The 21273-nt window shown below is 28.6% G+C and overlaps 1 protein-coding gene across 1 annotated transcript in view; it reads left to right on the top strand.

Moving 5' to 3' along the window:
• Positions 1–15348: 15348 nt before the first annotated feature.
• LOC113375970 (transcription factor HNF-4 homolog) overlaps positions 15349–21273 on the top strand; it is a 10153-nt gene continuing 4228 nt past the window's right edge. Inside the window, exon 1 of the mRNA XM_026615907.1 lies at positions 15349–15457. Within this exon, the coding sequence (XP_026471692.1) occupies positions 15349–15457 (109 nt within the window). The remainder of the gene's footprint in view (positions 15458–21273) is intronic.

Genomic DNA, 21273 nt, shown 5'->3' with positions numbered 1-21273 from the left:
GTGCGTCGAGGCAACTTGCTGGAAATTGAGATTTTTCAAAATTTTGATGAAATTTGATTTTTGATAATTTTGAGATTTTTGAAAACTTTTTTAAACAATTGTATTTTTTTATATTAACTGCCCGTAGGGTAAGTTATAGTAATGGGCCGAAAATCGAAATTGAAAATTTTTGCATATCTTAACGTTTTAAAGGTTTCTGAACATTTTGGCATACCTCAGAAAAAATGGATGTGTGTGTGTATGCGTGTGTGTGTTTTGTATGTCTGCATTTTTTCATCCACGTTTTCGGGCGCACGGATCAACCGATTTGAATGGTAAAAAAAAAAATCAATTCCTATTGATAGAGAGATGTGCTGATTAGTAGTTGGCAAAGGCAGGTCCAGCCGTTACGGAGATACGAGACAAAGAGTACAAAAAATAGAAATCGAGTTTTTGAGAGAACGGAGCATCCGATTTGAAGGATCCAAAAAACATCCAATTCGTAATGATGGGAAGAAGTGGTGATTAGTTTTTGGCAAAGGCAGGTCTAGCCGTTTCAAAGATACGGAGTTAAATGTACAAAAATGGCAGTTTTTGAAAGCTCACTTATAAACTTTAAATAAATAATATTAACTTTGCTATTCAGTTTATATAATTCTAACAAATATTAGACAATGTTACACTATTTATAATTATCTATTTGAAAACATTTAATATTCTCGAACATTTCGTTACGGTACGGGAAGTTCCAGCAATTTGCTTTAATGCACGATGCCATTCATCACTAGTTTTTTTTAATCACGCTGCATAGCCGTTTTAGACGAAATATAATAAAATAATATAACCCATAGAAATGCAAACAAAAATTGCACTTATTATTAAAATCTTTATGAAATATCTGATAATTTGATGTAGATATGTCTAATGATCATTTTTAAAAACTAATCAGCACGCCTCCTTATCAATAGGAATCGAATGTTTCTTGAATTATTCGAATCAGTTGATCCGCATTATCGAAATCGTGGACGAAAATTTATATCCGTGTAATTTTAATAATAAATATAAATTTTATATACATTTCTATGGGTTCTGTACCAATGTTTATGCCTAAGACTTTATATTTCTTCTCTAAAACAGTCACGCAGCACGATTGCTTTAAAGAAAAGTTTCAAAAAATTTTCAAAATATAAAATAAAACTTCAAAATTTATAAAGATTATCAAAAAATTTCAAAATATAAAATAAAACTTCAAAATTTATAAAAAAAAGTCAAATTTTTTCAAAGATTTCATAAATCTCATTTTTTGAAAGTATTCAAAAAACTTCGAAGTTTTTTTTAATTTTTATATTCGGTACGGGAAGGTCCAGCAATTTGACAAGGCACGATGTCATGCACCACTAGGTTTTTACATTTTTTTACTTGATCTTCGAAACCGCTAGACCTGCTTTCCCAAAAAATTATTCTGTTCTTCATTTTGTCAATATAAGTAATATGTTTTTTGAATTATTTAAATCAAACACTCCATTGTCTCAAAAACTAAAACACCATTTTAGGCACACTTTGCCCCGTCTCTTTGAATCGGCTGATCAGCCTTGTCCAAAAAATAATCAGCTCATCTCCCGATCAATAGAAATCGAATATTTTTTTAATCATTCAAATCGGTCGATCCATGTTCTGGAAATCGTCGACGAAAAATTGCATCCACACACACATACATAAATTTTTCCTAAGGTATGCCAATATTGAAACGGAAAGATATGCAAAAATTTTCATTTACGATTTTTTGCGATTACTAGAACTTACCCAAGGGGAAGTTAAAAAATTCATTTCACATTCGAATTATAATTATCGACTATTTTATAATATTCGCCTTTACTACGCACAGTGAAATCGTATGCGGTGCTTGGCATTGTACCTAAAGGTAATATCAACTACCTGGGCTTCTCGCTTCATAAACAAATATTGATAAACTAAACGACTTTTGAAATCCATCCATCATTTTAGACACGGATCTTCAAACCGGAACGAACAAGGTTAGACGAAAATCCGGATATAGCTACTATAACGGCATATTTTTGAATATTATTATTATATGGCTATATAATCAGAGTTGATAATCTTTCCGAAATCATTTCATTGGCTAATATTTTAAAATCCTTGTATAATATTAGTACAAAACTCTAGATTTATATATAAAATTAGTAGTGCATTGCATCGTGCCTTAAAGCAAATTGCTGAAACTTCTCGTGCGTAATTTTAATTTTGAAACTCCTTCAAGTCGAAGAAATCAGATTATTATTATAACCTCTATAAAATATCGGACAATTAGATATGCAGATGTCTAATGACCATTTTTACCACCAAATGGTATATTTTTTAACTTTTTTTCTGGATCTCCAAAACCGCTGGACCTGCCTTCCAAAAAATTCAATCAATTCTTCATTCTGTCAATACAAGTGAAATGTTTATTGAATAATTGAAATAGGACGCTCCGTTCTCTTAAAAACTGAATCACCAATTTTGGCACTTTTTGTGCCGTATCTTCGAAACGGCTAGACCTGCCTTTGCCAAAATCGAATCAGCACGCCTCCCCATTAATAGGAATCGGATGTTTTTTTAATCATTCAAATCGGTTGATCCGTGCTCTGGTATCCGCACACACACACAAACGCTCGCACATACATCCAATTTTTGTAAGGTTTGCCCAAATCTTCAAAAGGCTTTGTAATGTAAAGATATGCAAAAAAATTCATTTTCAATTTTTATTTTCGAAAGAATAAAAATGTCTTTAAGTGAATAATCTAAAATATTATCTAATATAAAAAACACCATATTTGTCATGGTAAATATTATGGGAAAGAATGACAAACATATGTCTTTCAAAGTGAAAAAATACCCGCATCTATAGAGTAGCATAATGATGAAATGGTAAAATTAAAATACAAAGACTTCAATCAAAAATTTTTGTGACTTGTTCAATGACGTTAGTCTCTTTACACATAATCACAATAAATGTTTGTCAATTAGAAACATTTAACATTTGTAAACCCGTTTCTGATTTATTGACTGGACCTATGTTTAAATAATTCCGACAATGAGATTCTATTGTAATATAATGTTAACGACCAAGAGTTATCTTTTTTTGAACAGCAATCAGAATGTGTCATTCTACAAGCTACTGTGATAATTATTGTTTGTAATAATTATTTTATGATTTTGGTTATTAGAAGACCACTCTATTCTAATTTTTTTTCTAATTTTAATTTAGGTAGAGCAAGTGAAGTTAAGTTGAAGGTCCGCGGGTAAAAAGATCCACCACCATTATCTCAAGAACCATCAAAGTTAGAAAATTTATAACAACAATATTTCAAAGTAAAGGGCAAAATTTGTGTAGTTAAATCAATTTAACCCGTTATCAGGAGTTAAATGACCATGTTCGAAACTCTAAAACAAAAGTAATTTCTTGTGTTAGTTTTTGTTAGATGTTGTTAGTTTTTGTGTTGGTTATGAGCACTGTTGTTTAGTTTACGAGAACTTAATATATTTTTAAGTATACGTTATTTAAATGTTTCATAAGATTTATTGTTATTTTTAAGTTCATGATTTTTATGTTTTATATAACCTTTATAAAAGCTTACTTACATGTGGTTAGGAGGGTAAAAGGGACCCTGGCGAAGGTGTGAATAATACAAAAATAGTAATTAAAAAAGTAAATTAAGTTAAAAAATAAATTTCACAAGAGATAAATTAAATTAATAGTTATTCCAACTCAGCTAATGAATATTTCTGACGAAAACCAGATTAAGGTTCTCTGCAGTGTTAGCTCTGTAAAAATGCTCATAATTTGCATTGGTTGAATAATGTAGCAATTATTTCTCAAATTCCCTTCAAAATTAAAAGTAAGAAATTGGATCTGTTTGCACCCTGACATTCCAATTTTACCCTGCCATTGTCCAAAAAAAGACCAGGTTACAAATTTTTGAAAAACAGCAAAAAAAACATAGTTCTAGAATGATGAATTAGCTGGGAATTTTACTGAATATAGTTAAATAATTGTTTGTTTCATATGTGTTATTTGTTTTGAGGAAATTGGTTTGGTTTTCACAGTATAATTGCCAAAAGTCAAATTGGACCTTTGTGCTCCGCTCTACTCTATGATATTTTAACTTATTCCAGTATTGATTTGATAATCACTAGAAAACATAATTATGATTCATATAATATTTATTATATAATATAATTATTTATTTATAAATAATTATCACTATTGCTTCTCAACATTTGCATAAAACGCGGGAATTGAACTCGGAACTTTGTGCTTACAAGGTCAAAGTTTTACCACTTGCACCACAACTCGAGGATTTTTTTACAGATTACTTATAATTTGGAACATTTGAAAAGTTTGGAACAGTACAGTAAGATTCATTATAATGCTTTATGAGTGAAATTACAAGTTTGAAAAAATCTCACTCATCATTGAAAGTGCTGTAATCGAAGTTTAAACAGTTATATTAAACTTATTTTAATAAACATAACTAGAACTGAAAATATCATTAATTTGAATCATAGAACTCTTGAAATACTTCGAACCATTTTTCTTTAGAATAAATATCAGATAAACTGGTTAACTTAACATACAAGAGTATATTTTCAAGTTAAGTACCAAGCAATCGATTTATCTTGATAACACTTTATGCGAACAATGAATATGACAAGAAAAACAAGATCAACATTATTAAACTATAATTTATTTTAATTATTGAATGATAAATAAGTTTTTGCACACGAATACGACTCATTCCGAATAACCACATTCTAAAGCAGAGGTTTCCAACCTGTGGCATCGATACGAAATATTAATGGTTGTAAATAATATTTTAAACTGTAATATAAATTCAAAGCAGTACTACGTTAATATGACACTATTAACTTGTTAGGCAAAATGAGGGTAGTAACTTGTTAGATGAAAAACTCAATTCCAAGGAACATTTCAATAACAAAATACAAAAAGCAAAAAATCTAACCTTCTATATAACTATAGAAACACATAAAACTCATAAAAATATAACCAGTTCTTCATTTTGTCAATTCAAATAAAATGTTTTTTTGAATAATTCAAATCGGACGCTCCGTTATCTCCGGAATTATCATTTTTGGTCCTTTTTGTGTCGTATCTTCGAAAAGGCTGAGCCTGACTCAGCCAAATACTAATCAACACGCCTCCTTATCAATACAAACGGAATGTTTTTTGAAATACCCAAATCGGTTAATCCGTGTTCTCAAAATCGTCGACAAAAATTTTTATCTACACACATACATACATCGATTTTTTCTGAGCCAAATTTTTTGCGATTACTATAACTTACCCTACGGGAAGTTAAATATGTAAATAATTATAATTGAAATGTATATAAATTATAAATGATTTTTTTTTAAACAAGAAGTGAAATTTAGCTTTCTATAATTTGTTTTAATGGTTATTGTTATTTTGTGAAGACATTTTAATTTTAATATATTTTTGTAATATTTTAATCTCCTGGAGCGCGCTCAGCAATGTTATTTTCATTTGGAAACGTATTTATTTACTTTTCAAGTAAAAATGAAAAACATACTGCTTGATATTTGGTTGCATGCAACGCGGCATTTGAATTTGAAACATTGTGGTTAAAGTTCTTACAAAAATAAAACTCTATTTGAAACATGATAATTTATATTGATATGACTACATATCAATTTCTTTTCACAAATAAGATCACAATTAACCTGCATAAACGAACGTAAACTCACTGTTGGCGATTACTTCATATCAGTCGGTTATATGTAGTACTACATTTACTACCTACAGTACAGGTTAAATTATTTATAAATAATTGATAAATTGATAAAAAATTCTTTTATTTATTATTTCTATCTTTCTTAGCTTTAAAACCATTTACATAAAACAATTAACTAAATTGTAATATTTTAATGGTTAATGCCTAATTTTGATGTTAATTTCTATAACAAAACAATATATTCAAAAGATGCATGCCCTAACTATTTTTAATAGTTTTTAAATATTGGACGGCGGTGATGTTCAGGCTCATACCATTAGTAGTAGTATTTTAGGCAACATATTTCACCATGACAAATTTGGATGTTTTTAACAATTTACTTGGTTGTTGGCAATTTTAGTAAATACTTCTATAATTTTGTTCGGACGTATTTTAATATCATTATATTGGCCATGAAGGTGACGATCTTCATGGCATTGAGATTCTACACGGGACGGTTGCTATCCTTGGTACAGGGGGTAGCGCAGAGTTGATGGTACTAATTGTTCACTTCTAAAACTAAGGTCCGTGTAACAACATATGTAGTAAAAAATCAATAAATATATCTTCTTTAATTATACCTTAGTGATAAATCGGTAATTGTAACAAGAACTGCAACAAATACATAAATTAACCAACAAATCAGTGTTTAATACAGTCCACAGCTAAAAGAGCTAAAGGAGGACTTATCGAAGGAGAGACTTAATACGCACAACTTTGTTCATGTATATGATTATGATTCTCTAATATCTGGTTAGAATGTTCAAATTATTTATTCCCCTCAGGTTGCAAACCGCTGCTCCTCATACGACTAACAAAATAATAAGAAAATTGTAGATCAGGTTGTGTAATAAGTAACTATGCAAATTAAATGCCATCTGAAATAATGATCTGTACATTTTATTTCCATGCACAGGCAAATATTCACGAGATTAGAAATAAGTAGGTACACACGATACGCAAAGTAAAAATCTATCATATAATTAACATGGATAGTAAAATGCGGTTTATAAATATGCATTTTTTGTCTATTCTTTGGTTCCATCAATCTGGACACGTGTTTTAAATATTTACTGATAATTTATTTTCTTATTACTAAATATATTTTGCACATTAAAAAACTGGGCTCAAAAGTTTCTTAAAAGGTACACATTTTCATTAATATTTTCTGCATTGAATTTAACTGATATAAATATATGGGTTGAAATATTTTTTTAATTTGGCAGAGAAAACAGTACACCGGATGAAAACTAGAACAAATAATTAAAAACAATTTTTTACTAAATTTGACTGCAAAATTATTCAGAAAACCTCATAAGACCCACCAGATTTGTGTTACAACCTTGAATTACTTTATTATAGAAAAATATTAAAATCAATGATTTTCTAGTTTGTACTAGTTAAAAGTTTGTTTTGTTTGAGAATAAATAAAAAAAATATGTTTTTATTAATGAAAAGATCAAGGCCATTTAATTGAATGATGACTTTCATAAATGAAATGTTTTTTTATCATTTGAATTAGTATTATTATATTAAGATATATAGTAATTATTTTGTTAATTTAAAATATGGCTATTATAAGGCAACTAGGTAGTCATTTCTAATAGTGATACAATTTTAAGATACTAATTTAGTACTTTTGACCAAACCTTTTTTCTCTCTCTCATCATATTTTAGATCTATAATCTAAGTAATCATGTGATGACTACTACTTGATATCAAGGAAGCCGATATGGGTATCGAACACGGAAGCAGTAGATGCTAGACTAAGTTTTTATAACAGACAGCTCTATAAGTGAAATTAGAAGAAGTATTTGGACGGAAACCTTGGTGTTTGAATGATTCGTACATATAATAAATTTGTCAGATTACCGTTGGTCTACTATATTTGTTTTAAATTGTATTATGAGATAAAATTTCTTGAACGTGATGAGTCTTGTAAACATGATGACTTGCTAAAAATGCTAACACACTTCCGCTCATATCGCTGATGACGAATATATTTTATAGAGAATAATTAACAAGCATTTTAGGAACACTGCATTTGATAAAAGAAGAATAGTGCAGTACATATTTGAATAGTTTAGTGAGGATACTTGAAGTACCGGTTGCTATTAAAAGTTCGACTAATTTCCGCTGAAAGGTTGATATTTCTAATTGAGAATTTCAATTGCCCAGTATTAAAAAAATATAAGAACTACAACCAGTGATGCAGGTCTTTTCAGTGATGATATACTATAAGAAAGAACAACAGAAAATTGAGTAAAATTCATTGAATAAAATGGATTTTTACTCAATAGTAGATTTAAAATACGTAGTTATTTTTTATAATTCTTCTGTTATAAATCGATCTATCAACTTCCTTATTAGGCTACTTAGATATTCAATTAGACTGTTGCTATACTCCTGACTATGTCTGAGTATTTAATTTATGATGAAGCCACCTAGGTACATGGGGCAAGGAAACCTTCCCATTATTTTTTTCGTTCGATTTAAGACGATGGATAGTTACTTACCTTTCGACCTCTACTTTAAAATAGTATTGTTAAAAATCTCTTACGCCCAAAAATACTTCACTTGTTTTTAAGATAATGGTGATGGTCTCTGTTAGACCTGTTTATTTGCGGTGCCCCGCTCTACCATATTCCAATTTATCCCTTTAGCCAAATTTAAAAATTAGTAACTTTGAAAGAAAATATGTAATTCTACAAAAAATTAGTATAAAAATGACTAACTGATTCTCAAAGTATATGGTAAATCAATGAAAAGGCCAGTTAACACACATGGTATGGGCGGTTGACCCATTGCAAAGCATTCCCTAAATATTCTTGGTGCTTGATAATAGTCAAGGGAAACCTGTCTAATCATAAACGGATTTATTTGAGCATTCCAATTAAATTGGCAGTTTTGGATATTCAAGGATTTTATATATTATCACCCCGTTTTTTTTAAAATAATTCATTAATTTGTGAATTACGGAGCAAAATCCGAACATAATGTTTGAATAAAGTTGTGTTATGCTTAGATTTCATAAAATAATATGATGCATGTAGTTTTATCGTGATAACCATTTCGTGGCCGATATCTAAAAATTGTCTTAGAATTTTAAAAATGTTTTAGCGGATATAGCAGAGTCATACTGAACAAGATTCTAAGATTTCCTAAAAATCGGTCAAGCCATTTTGCAGAAGTATTGCCTATATAGTTGTACTTTTACACAATTCATTTTAGTTACTCATTACTTAGGCATAATGGTCATATCCTATTATACTCTGTTGCCTGTTATTCAAATCTACATGGATAACATTCTAATATAATGATTATACCTTTGAAAAATGAGTTTCGCAGATGATACAGAATCACGTAAAATATCTAAAACTTACACAGTATCAATTAAATAAAAAAGACTACGCATTAGGGAAAAATAAGTAACACTTTATTGTTACTTTTCTACGAATGTGTCCTAAAAATGATAAAGACCTATCAATAATATATTGGAAAGAGTTAAAAAAAACCTACAAGTCTTCAAATTTACCTGATTCTATCCAATTCAGATTGGATAATCAATTAATTTATCACTTCAAGAAGTTATAAATCACAAAATCATCTACGCTGATAACTGTTATTTTAAGAAGATATCCCTTATTATCACATTATGTGTAATTTATTATGAGCGAATACCCAGTCCAGAAAAAAATGCTTATATCTGGATATACATTTGGGCAGAAACAAAACTGCAAATAGAGAAAAGTTTGGATCAACCTTATTAGCTTGAGTAATTCGTTCAATCGTTTCGCCAACACAAGCAGAAAGTTTTTTGAATCATTCAAATCGAATGCCTAGTTCTCTCAAAAAATGCTATTTTTGAACATTTAGCTCGATATCTCCGAAACGGCTAGACCTGCCTTTGCCAAAAACTAATCGGCACATTTCCCTATCAAAATGAATCGAATGCTTTTTGAACCGTTCAAATCGGTTGATTCGTGCGCACGAAAACGTGGACGAAAAATTGTATCCATACATACATACACACATATTCATTTTTTCTGAGGTATGCCAAATTGTTCAGAAACCTTCGAAACGTGAAGAAATGCAAAAATTTTCAATTTCGATTTTTGGATGATTCCAATACGGGAAGTAGGGTACAAATAATTATCATTATTACAAAAATAATAAACAATTATTACACAACAATTATCGTTGACAATACAAAAAAATGTAAACTGCCGAAATAAATTTGTCTACTAGTTGCTGATGTCTGACATTGTTAGAAGACTCGAAAAAAAATCTTAAAGGCGAATACAACTAAGTAGTCCTTCAGTTTAAATAAATCAGTATATTAAACTTTATTACAATAAATGTTAATTTTAAAATTTTATTATCAATAATTTTTGTTCTAAGTCAAATTTAAAAATGTAAACATTATGTTTGTTTACATGAATCGAGATAAGTCTCATTAAAACAATTAATTATCAGACTAGAAATAACGATAAAAAATAGGAAGCACAAAAATGTCCCAGGCATGAAATAATTATTTGGAATATTCCGTGCAAGTTGTTAGCCAGTGTTCGTTAATCGGACAGAGACGCCCAGGAGTTATCAACGTCTGACCCGGATCAACAGATAAGAAATACTAAAATCATTCTTACTCTATATCAACAAAAACTGTGAGAATACAGTCAGAAAATTTATCAAATGATAAATAGCAACGTGTTTATTTTATACCATCGATTTGTCTTTAGAAAATTTATGGATGTAATAAAAATTAGAAAATAATGTTATCGTGCTAGGACAAACCCGGGACACCCAAAATGGACAACCTTGATCTCGAAAACGAAATATATATGTACTGAATTTTGTTCAATTCATTTTAATTACATGTTTTAATTACATGTATTTTAATTACATTGTATATGGTAAATTACAATTTGTGGGTAATATATAAGTTTTTTACTCAAAGATATTATACTCTTATAATCTTATATAGATATAAGAGTACATTTCTTTTTCTTGAAAGTGATCAAGAAAGAAAAGCAGTTACCAAGACTCCGAAAAAAAATATGCTGATTTTTTTTAAATATCGTAATCAATGATTATTTTAATTATTAAATATTATAATAATTCTCTTGATAAGGAGGCGTCCATTAATCACGTGACGATTTTAGAGGGAGGGGGGGGGTTTTGACAATATATCACGAAATATCACGTGGGGGATATGGTAAGATATCACGTGTATTTATTTTTTAACTGATTTTTTCTTTCAATTAAAACATTTTCAGAAAAAAATAAAAAAAATTAGTTTTTAGCAACTAAAAATAACGTGATGCTAGGTGAGGGGGCTAATTTTGTATATCGTCATGTATCACCAGGGGAAAGGGGGGGGGGGGGGGTCAAAAAATCCTTGAAAACTCGGCTCACGTGATTAATGGACGCTCCCTAAGAAGAATTATAAAACATTATGTCAAGTCCTTTCATATGTTCGAATTGTCGTCATGGGTTGATCGACATGACGTGCTAGCCATACCAAAATATTATTCTTGTAAGTTGGTGCTTGGATGTTAAATTGTCGTGATCCCTACATTTGAGGTAAAAATTCTCACAATCAGTTAGCTTCTTTATATAGTCATATGCTCTCAGTACGTCCGTCTGTTCGTGCATGTATTTTGTTGAATAATAGTGTCTCGTCAGGGGGTGTCTCGGTTAGTTTAGTACTAGTCAAGGTGCCTTGTTCTGTATAGTCTGTATTCTCCGTGAATTCGTCCTTGTAGTCGCTTTCGGGAGCAGCGTACAACGATATCGGTCGAATTAGTGTTAAATATTTTGTCCATTTGTTTTTTAATGCTCAGCGGGCTTTATGGTTCAAGAGATGTCTCATCAAATTCATCAACGTCTGTTCAATTTTGAAGATTGCATGTTTGGTGAAGCTGAGTTTCCTGTCCAGGCTTAGACCAAGGCAATTCACCTCCCTGGACTACTCAACCATAAAGTTCATTGTTTTAATTTTGCCCATGTCTGTCAGTTTAGCGGCCTTGCGGCTCTTTGTAAATATTTTATTCCTTTAACATCTTTACTCTATTATTAGAATTTCCTATGATTTTTTTTATTAGAATTTATCATAAATTTTTAGTTTTGATTTATATTTTTATAATACTTAAGTGAATTAATCTAATACTGACTATGTTTTTGAAGTAAAACTTCTTTAGGCGCGACTTGGTCGTAAATCCGTACAAATGCAACGGAAGTGCGTTACTGCCGAGTCGAGTGCCAATGATTCGTCATTCGCTCTCGATGATATCATTTCTATACCGATCGATTGTGATTAGTCGTCGTGTATGTGAATACAGTCGTGTTATTCAACATAATCCACTGTGTGAACAAATATTATAGAATTTATTAATCAACAATTACTTCATTTTTCTAATGAATGTTCATTTCTAAATGCTAATTACAATGACAAACCGATCATGTCATATTTGAAGTATGATTTTAATTACATTATTGTTTTTAAATATTATATATATTTTTAATGCTATTATAAATATATAATTTATAATTTATCATTATATTAATGTGTATAATGGTTGACACTAATAAATGTGTGCATCACGAGTGTTACCATATTACTAATAAACATTATTCAAAATTGTTATATAATGCATTTATTTTTACCATATGCCATCTTGTACAGTAGCAAATAAGTTTTACTTCAATCGCGTGTGAACCTTACGCGCACTCTTTTTATGTTTATATTTTGATTTTCTAACCGATTTGAACTATGCACTTGACTTTATATTTAGTCTACACATATCACAAATGAGCAAATCAAGAAAAAATCACCAGAAGAGGAAGAAAATCCTTATGTAATAGTATATCAATAATTTCACACCGTAACAATTAGAAAAAAAACATGTTACTAACGCCAAAATCATTTTAATCCAAGTGTTTCGTTTCGATACTAAAAGTTGTCAATTTTGGGTCTGGTTTGGTGTCATCATGAATTTTGTGACTAAATATTTATATAAAATATGTATTATCAAGATCAGAACCTACAAATAATTCTCTAAAAAATGAAATGCTATCTCTATATAATTCGCCAGTTTAAACAATACATCAATAATTTTGCATCAGAATAATTAAGATATGTGCTGGTCATTAGCATCAAATTACTAATTGGAAATGATCATATTGGAATTAAAAAAAATATTTACAGCTTTCTACACTAACTAAGAACGTCCCAGAATCAAAGAATTGCATATCGAAATAATTAAGTCAAGGCTGTATATGTGATATAAATATAATCATGTATATATATATATATATATATATATATATATATATATAATGGTGGCAAAATGATACCATATCAGAAGACAATAAAATGCAAAACTAGCTGTAAGTGGAATTCTGTCTTGAGGCAAATATGGCATCGTGCCATAAGGCAAATTGCTGGAACTTCCCGTACCGTAACGAAATGTTCGAGGAATACTGAATGTTTTCAAATAGATTATTATAAATATTGTAACATTGCCTAATATTTACAAGAATTATATAAACTGAATTGCAGAGTTGAATTTATTTGTATAGTATATTAGAACTATAGTCAGAATTAAAAATAAAATCTGAAATATTTTCGATATACAAAAAAAAAAAAAAAGTTGGAACAAAATTTTTTTTCCCAAAATCAATTATTTTGTTAACTTTCTGCTTTGTTAACAAAAGCAGAAAGTTCTTTGAATCATTTAAATCGGACGCTTAGTTCTCTCAAAAACTGCCATTTTTTACATATTTAGCTCCGTATCTTCGGAATGGTTGGGCCTGCCTTTGCCAAAAACTAATAAACACTTCTCCCAATCATTACTAATTGAATGTTTTTTAGATCATTCAAATCGGATACTCCGTTCTCTCAAAAATTCGATTTTTATTTTCTGCACTTTTTGCTCCGTATCTCCGAAACGGCTGGACCTGCCTTTGCCAAAAACTAATCAGCTCTTTTCCCTATCAATAGGAATCGAATGTTTTTTGAACCATTCAAATCGGTTGATCCGTTCGCCCTAAAACGTGACTGGAAATTTGTATCCATACATACATACACACACACACACATACACACACACACACACACATCCATTTTTTCTGAGGTATGCCAAAACGTTCAGAAACCTTCAAAACGTCGAGAAATGTAAAAATTTTCAATTCCGATTTTCGGCCCATTACAATAACTTACCCTACGGGAAGTTAAAAAACAAGCTTCATATTTGCATCAAAATAAATGTATACAGAAAATAAAAATTATCATTATTCAAATTAGATGTACATAGCCAACTATCAAATTTTTGAAATTGGTTCAGTCGTTTTTTAGAAAACATCGGCGAAAAGTCAAAAATCGGCTCCAACAAACACATACACTTTTCCGAAATTGGTCTCAAACGTTTCAGAATGACTTAAAACATCGAGAAAACAATTTTAGCAAGTCGGATTTTTCCATGTAAATATAAATTTTTCCTTCGGAAAGCTGATAATAAAAAAAAAGCTGATTATGTCTACTGAGAAAGCAAGATAATCCAAAATATAGAGAATTTCATGCCCGGATAATTCTGAAAACTTCAACAAAAATGTTATATTCAGAGAAAATTGTACTTTCAAATAAAAAAAATATTTCCAAAAAATATTCAATTTAATTTAAGATTAAAATAATTTCTTTTTTTTCTTTTTGATGTTGAGAATAACATTCGCTATTTATACCTTAACGTGTTAAATAGACAGAAATAGAAAGTTTTTAGATAGCAACTAAAGGAATAATTTTTATGTGAAAATTATTTATGCTTGAATATTAATTCTCGATTTTCATAGATCAATTAAATGAATCTAATTAACGAAACAAATTCCAGACGAGTTGGTCGTTTAACCTTATGTCATTATCATCAGACGATTATGAAATTGCATCGATATACATCAAACAGAAAATGATCAACATGCCAAAACAAAATGATGTATTATTAATAATTGCATCAGAAATGGAATTTGTTTTTGATAAAATCAACTACATAAAATAAACAACGCAATGAGACAGAATTTTGTAACAAGTTACAATTTTCTTTGATTGTATTCAATTCTCATTCCTATGCCATATACGAGTATAATTTTGATGGTTTGCATAGTTTCTTTACTCATTGTCAATTATTTTTTTCTAAATGTTTTTTTAATAAAATTATATTTGTCTTGAATAGAATTTTGTACTAATGAATTTTTATTCATTTTTTTTATAACATTTTATTTTATAAATAAACATTATTTAATAATAATAAAAATAAAGGTACATAATAAAGAGTAAATAATCAAAATGTATGGAAATGTATTAAAACTCGTGAAATATTTTAAACTCCTAGAAATTTCAATTTTTTAAATTGAATTATTATCATTATTAGTGTATATTATTATATTGGGCACGATCATTAAAAGAAAAGGCAACTGGATCGAAACCATTCTACAAAAAAGTGGTTTCTACCCGACGTCGAAGAAGGTAAAATAGAAGGACTAAAAGGCTGAGAGAAGAAGAATGTACATGATTGATGAGATAAAAGAATACAGGGAACTGAAAGTCGAAGCAACAGGATCAGGAAGTGAAGAAGAAGTATGTAAAGGAAAATTCATAAGTGCGGAAAAAAGTAATTGTAATGTAAAATTAATGGTAATAGAAATAATAAATAAAGAAGGAAAAGAGAATAATTAACTTGTTGCGCTCTCACACCATGGACCTGCCTTTGGAAAAACTACTATTTAATATTAGTATTATTATTATTATTATTATTATCATTATATTATCTACTGTATATATGCCACAGTATTTTCGATTACAATTTATGAAGTTTGAAGAAAGTGTATCTAATTAGGCCGAGAATTCCAAAATATGTATGATTTTTATATAAGAACTACATAAGATCAAAAATTTAAAAACATCATTAGAAGAATTTTTCTCTACATTTATGAACATAATTCTACCTTATTACAAAGAGTTGTATTTAAAGCATAGTGTTAAAACGGGAAGTTAAAAATAGTAGTCAATAGTACAAGTTTTGAAACATCTTCCAGTTTAAAATATAGATTAAATCAATGTTTGACCTTTTCGATCCCAATTGTTTTTTCATTTGCAATAACAAAAAACTTTTTACTATTTACTGGAAAACCTGCGAAAGCTTATTAACTTTCTGTAAGGTAAGTTATTGTAACCGTTCTAAAATCGAAATTGAAAATCTTTACGTTTCAGAGGTTTCTGAACATTTTGGTATACTTCAGAAAAATGAATGTGTGTGTAAGTGTGGATACAATTTTCCGTCGACGATTCCGGGCGTACGAAATAACCGATTTGAGTGATTCAAATATAATCGATTCCTATTGATACGCAAAAATTGGTCAAGCCGTTTCGGAGATACAAAACAAAGAGGGCAGAAAATGGAAATCGAGTTTATGAGAGAACGGAGCATCCGATTTGAATGATCTGAAAAACAATCAATTTGTAATGATGAGAAGAAGTGATAAATAGATTTTGGCAAAGGCAGGTCCCGCTGTTTCGGAGATACGGAGCTAAATGTGCAAAAAATGGCAGTTTTTTTTTTAAAACCAAGCATCCGATTTCAATGATTTAATAAACTTTGTGCTTGTATTGACGAAACGATTGCTTTTGTAGAAAATTTTTTTTTTATTATTTTATTTCCAAAAAAATATATTTATATTCTAAGCATCACTTATATACTTCAAATAATTAATTTTAACTATACAATTCAGTTTATATAATTCTTATAAATATTAGACAATGTCCTTCATTTTAAAGACGATTAATTAAGTTAAATAAACGTCGTCCTGTAATTTATAAGGTCTTATATTTTGTCTAAAAAATACCAATAAAAGTTATAGCTCTTATAGCTCTTATATTTTGTCATTAAAATATAAGATAATATCTGTTAGCTCTTATATTTTGCCTATAAAAGTATCAATGCTTATAATAATATATCAGGAAACATTTAATATTCTTTGAATATTTCATTAATGTACGGGAAGTTCCAGCAATTTGCCTTAAACCAAGATGTCATAAACCACTAGTTTAAAATTTTTATTTTTTTCTACAAAATACTGTAATATGTTACTTTTCATAAATGCATTTAGTTCAAAATCATAGACAACATTATTACTCATTAACAAACATTATTTTTATTTTCTAAATTTAGATTAGTAATTTGATTACTATTTTGCATAAAAAATTGATTGAACTTTACAATGAAAAAAAAAACATTGAAATTTATATTTAATTATGTATTTTATTATATATTTTTTCCTTAATTATTGCAAAATAGAATTGTCTGCCGTCAGCTACTAAAATACTTGTTTTAGTATGAAACTTTAATTGCTTATTATTGAAAAATAGCTTGAGAGAGTATAAAATAATATTTATTGATATTGATTATAGTTTGCTTATGAACAAATAAATATATGAATGAATGAATGTGACTGACATCTTTCTCAATAATCAATTTTGATGTGTGACAAAGTGATCTAGTTACATATATATTTCGCTTATATTTGATTTACTAATATCATGATCAGCACATACAGGTTTATAAAAAAGGCAAACAACGCAAAAATATTTTTATGAATATGTAGAAATGAAAACGTCAATCTTTAAAAAATAATTCCTTTTATAATTTTACACTTCACATATATTTATATTTTTGATTTGTCAACATTTCTGATTTATGATATGTTTGGTCAGTAATTCAAATCGAACTTAATATATCAATATGCACTATCAATAAATGTATTAATTAAATTCCTGCATAAAATCCGGTTTAATGAGAGTCGTGTAAATTTCGAGATATTTGACTCATAGAAAACACACAAATTTACGTGAAACTTCCAGAGCCGCATAAGAACATTTAGAAATTAATTTAATTTAATTAGCGGTGAAATAATAAAATAAAATATACGGTCGGGGTTATAACTCATAATAAAAAATAAATAAAATTTATAATAATTGTCTAAAGAATAAAATTCTATTCTATGTAATTTTCTAGTTTATTTGCTATTTCAAAAATAACTAGTGGTATATGGCATCGTGCCTTGGCAAATTGCTGAAACTTACCGTACCGTAACGAAATGTTCGAGGAATATTAAATGTTTTCGAATAGATTATTATAAATACTGTAACATTGTCTAATATTCATAAGAATTATATAAAACTGAATTACAAAGTTAAAATTATTTATTTAAAGAATATAAGTGAGCTTTAGAACTTCAGCCAGAATTAAAATTAAAATCTGAATTATTTTCGATATATATATATATATATATATATATATATATATATATTTAAATATTTGTTTTCAAAGGCAATTGTTTTGCTAACAGAAGCAGAAAGTTTTTTGAATCATTCAAATCGGATGCTTAGTTCTCTCAAAAACTGCCATTTTTTGTACATTTAGCTATGTATCGGCAGGACCTGCCTCGGTCAAAAACTAATCACCTTTTCTCCCTTTCATTACAAATTGAATGTTTTTTAGATCATTCAAATCGGATGCTCCGTTCTCTCAAAAACTCGATTTCTATTTTCTGCACTCTTTGCTCCGTATCTCCGTAACGGCTGGAGCTGCCTGCCAAAAACTAATCAGCACATCTCCTTATCAATAGGAATCGAATGTTTTTTGAATCATTCAAATCAGTTGATCCGTGCGACGAAAAAATTCGGACATACAAAACACGCACACACACATCCATTTTTTCTGAGGTATGCAAAAATGTTCAGAAACCTCTGAAACGTGAAGATATGCCAAAATTTTCATTTTCGATTTACCCTACGGAAAGTTAATAAGAGTACGACTGTGTCAGGGTACGGTAGTGACAGTCATCATAATAGCTAAACTATACTGATTTTAGGATAAGGTCCAAAAAGAGAAAGATGAAGTATGTTTGTTCGAACAAGTTTCCATTATTGCATTGAATCAGCACCCTACATTAACATGATCCGTAGACCGCGTCGCTTTTAATGATGATTAAACAAATAAAGAAATTAAATTAAATTAGACAAAATACGAAAGAGAAAGGGAAAAAAATTCAATACAAAAAGAAAAGATTTAACGAAGATTTCTTGTTATTTTTGTAAAAAAAAAATATGTTTTGTTATATATTGCTATATTATATTCATAAGCTTTGCTTAAATGATTATGTTGCTCTGTGTTGGATATTTCAGACAATAAAAGTCGTTATAAATTATTTTGGTGTTTATAACTATCGATTTTTAACTTGTATTGACTCGCTCCTTTCTTGTATGATTTGATTTTATGACTAATCCATAAATTAATTAACATAATAATATACTAAATAATGTCCTTAAATCCATTGTATTTAAGGTCAGCAATTACTATTTCTACGTAGACAAATGTTCAAATTACCAATTAATTTCCCTTCAACCCAGCTAACTAGTAAATTGACAAAATTATACCTGATCAAAAACAAAGTGGCTCAATCGTACCCAGTCTCCCCTACTACTAATAAAAAAATTAGTCAGTTTACTACTGCTTTAGTTATTCAGTTTTCAAAAATTTCTCAATGAATCAGCAATATTTTACCTTAAATTAGTGAAATTTTTCACAGTTGGCGTATTAATTAAAAACTCATCAGTATATATTGGTGATTTCGCGCATAAGTTAAAAATTCATTCAAGGTTTTCACCTTGAATTTGTACACTTTTTTCTAATACGCACAGAACGAAGAATTTATTAGTAACAGATAATTGTAGATATGATTAAGTATTATGTATTAATGATTAAGAGAAGTTTTTGTAAACTTTGTTGGTCTTGGAATTAATGGTTTTTGACTTGATTGTTCAGTTAAAAAGTAAATTTACTAACATAATTAACTAATAGAATAAAATTTTCAATAATTCACGCAGCTTTTGAAAATTCATCCGGAAAATTGTTAATTTTAGAAATAAAGTAGTAAATTTTCTCAAATCGAAGTTGAAGTAACGAAAGAAATCAAAATTCACAGTAAACAAATGGTTTTCTAAATTTCTTTAACTCTTAAAAATATGGCTACTTTATTAAACTTTGTATTACAAAAACTGAAATTCAAATTAGTAACATTTCATAACTTTGCCCAAAAACCCATAGCAAAACTATTACTGTAAACTACGAGTAAATGATAATGTTAGCATATATTAATAAATAAAACAAATATTACTCAAATATAATTAAAATAAAAATAATAAAAAAAGTTAAAAATAAAAACGTAAATATTGGTAAAATTTGAATTTATTTTCACGTTATATAGTAAGACTTAATGATCATCTACTGAAACCAATTATGCATTAAACTACCTCAGCAAAAATTTTCTATTTTATTTTTAAAAAATGTGTGCAACGAGTATGCATTAAATTTCCTTAGCAACAATTTGTATACCATTTTAAAACGAATATAATAATTAAAAAAAAAACTGCAAACTAGTAGTGCATGGCATGGTTACTGGAAACTTCCCGTACCAATTATTAAAATGTTTAGAAAAGCTTTACAATTTTTGAAAATCTGAAAAAATAGATTTTTGAGAAATCTGAAAAATTTTTTTTTGAAGAGTTTGAAATTTTTGTTTAGTTATATATTGATTTTTTTGAAAATATTTAATCCTTACACCGGGATAAGTTATAGTTATAGTATTGCAAAAAAAAACGAATATAAAATTTTATATATATCTTTACGTTTCAGAGGTTTCTTAACATTTTGGCATACGTTAGAAATAATGGATGTATGTGTGTGGGAACACGGATCAAACGATCAAACATTCGATTCGTATTGATGGGGAGATATGCTGATTACTTTTTGGCATTGGCAGATCCAGTCGTTTCCAAGATACGGGACAAAAAGTGGCACAAATTGTGATTCAGTTTTTGAGATAACGGAGCGTCCGATTTGAATGATTCAAAAAACATTTTGTTTGTATTGACAAAATAAAGAACTGATTAAATTTTTGGAAAGGCAAGTCCAGCGGTTTCGGAGATTGATTAGAAAAGTTTAAAAAAAAATGCATATGGCAATCAAAAATAATCATTAGCCATATGCACATTAAATTATTAAATATTCATAAAGATTTTAATAAGCACAAATTTTGTTTACATTGCTATTAGTTCTATACTGATGTTTATCTATTAGACTGCGACGCAGCGCTTAATTTAAAAAAAGCTACGCAGCGCGATTGCTTCGACAAAAAGTTCAAAATTTAAAAAAATTCAAAATAAAAAATAAAATTTCAGATTTTTATATTTTAAAATTCAAAAAAATCTAATATTTTCAAAGTTCAAAAATTTTTTAAGATTTTATAAATTTTAACTTTTGGTGCGAGAAGTTTCATCAAGTTGCCTTAAAGCACGATGCCATGTATCATTGCTTTATTTATAAAAAATATTTTTAATAGCACAAGAAAAATAATCAAAATAGAGTAA

The sequence above is a fragment of the Ctenocephalides felis genome, unplaced genomic scaffold, assembly GCF_003426905.1.
Source record: "Ctenocephalides felis isolate EL2017-DRISC unplaced genomic scaffold, ASM342690v1 CF-g0.4_SCAFFOLD_01886, whole genome shotgun sequence".
In the NCBI taxonomy this organism is placed as follows: domain Eukaryota; kingdom Metazoa; phylum Arthropoda; class Insecta; order Siphonaptera; family Pulicidae; genus Ctenocephalides; species Ctenocephalides felis.
This window is presented reverse-complemented; position numbering and strand designations above follow the sequence as displayed.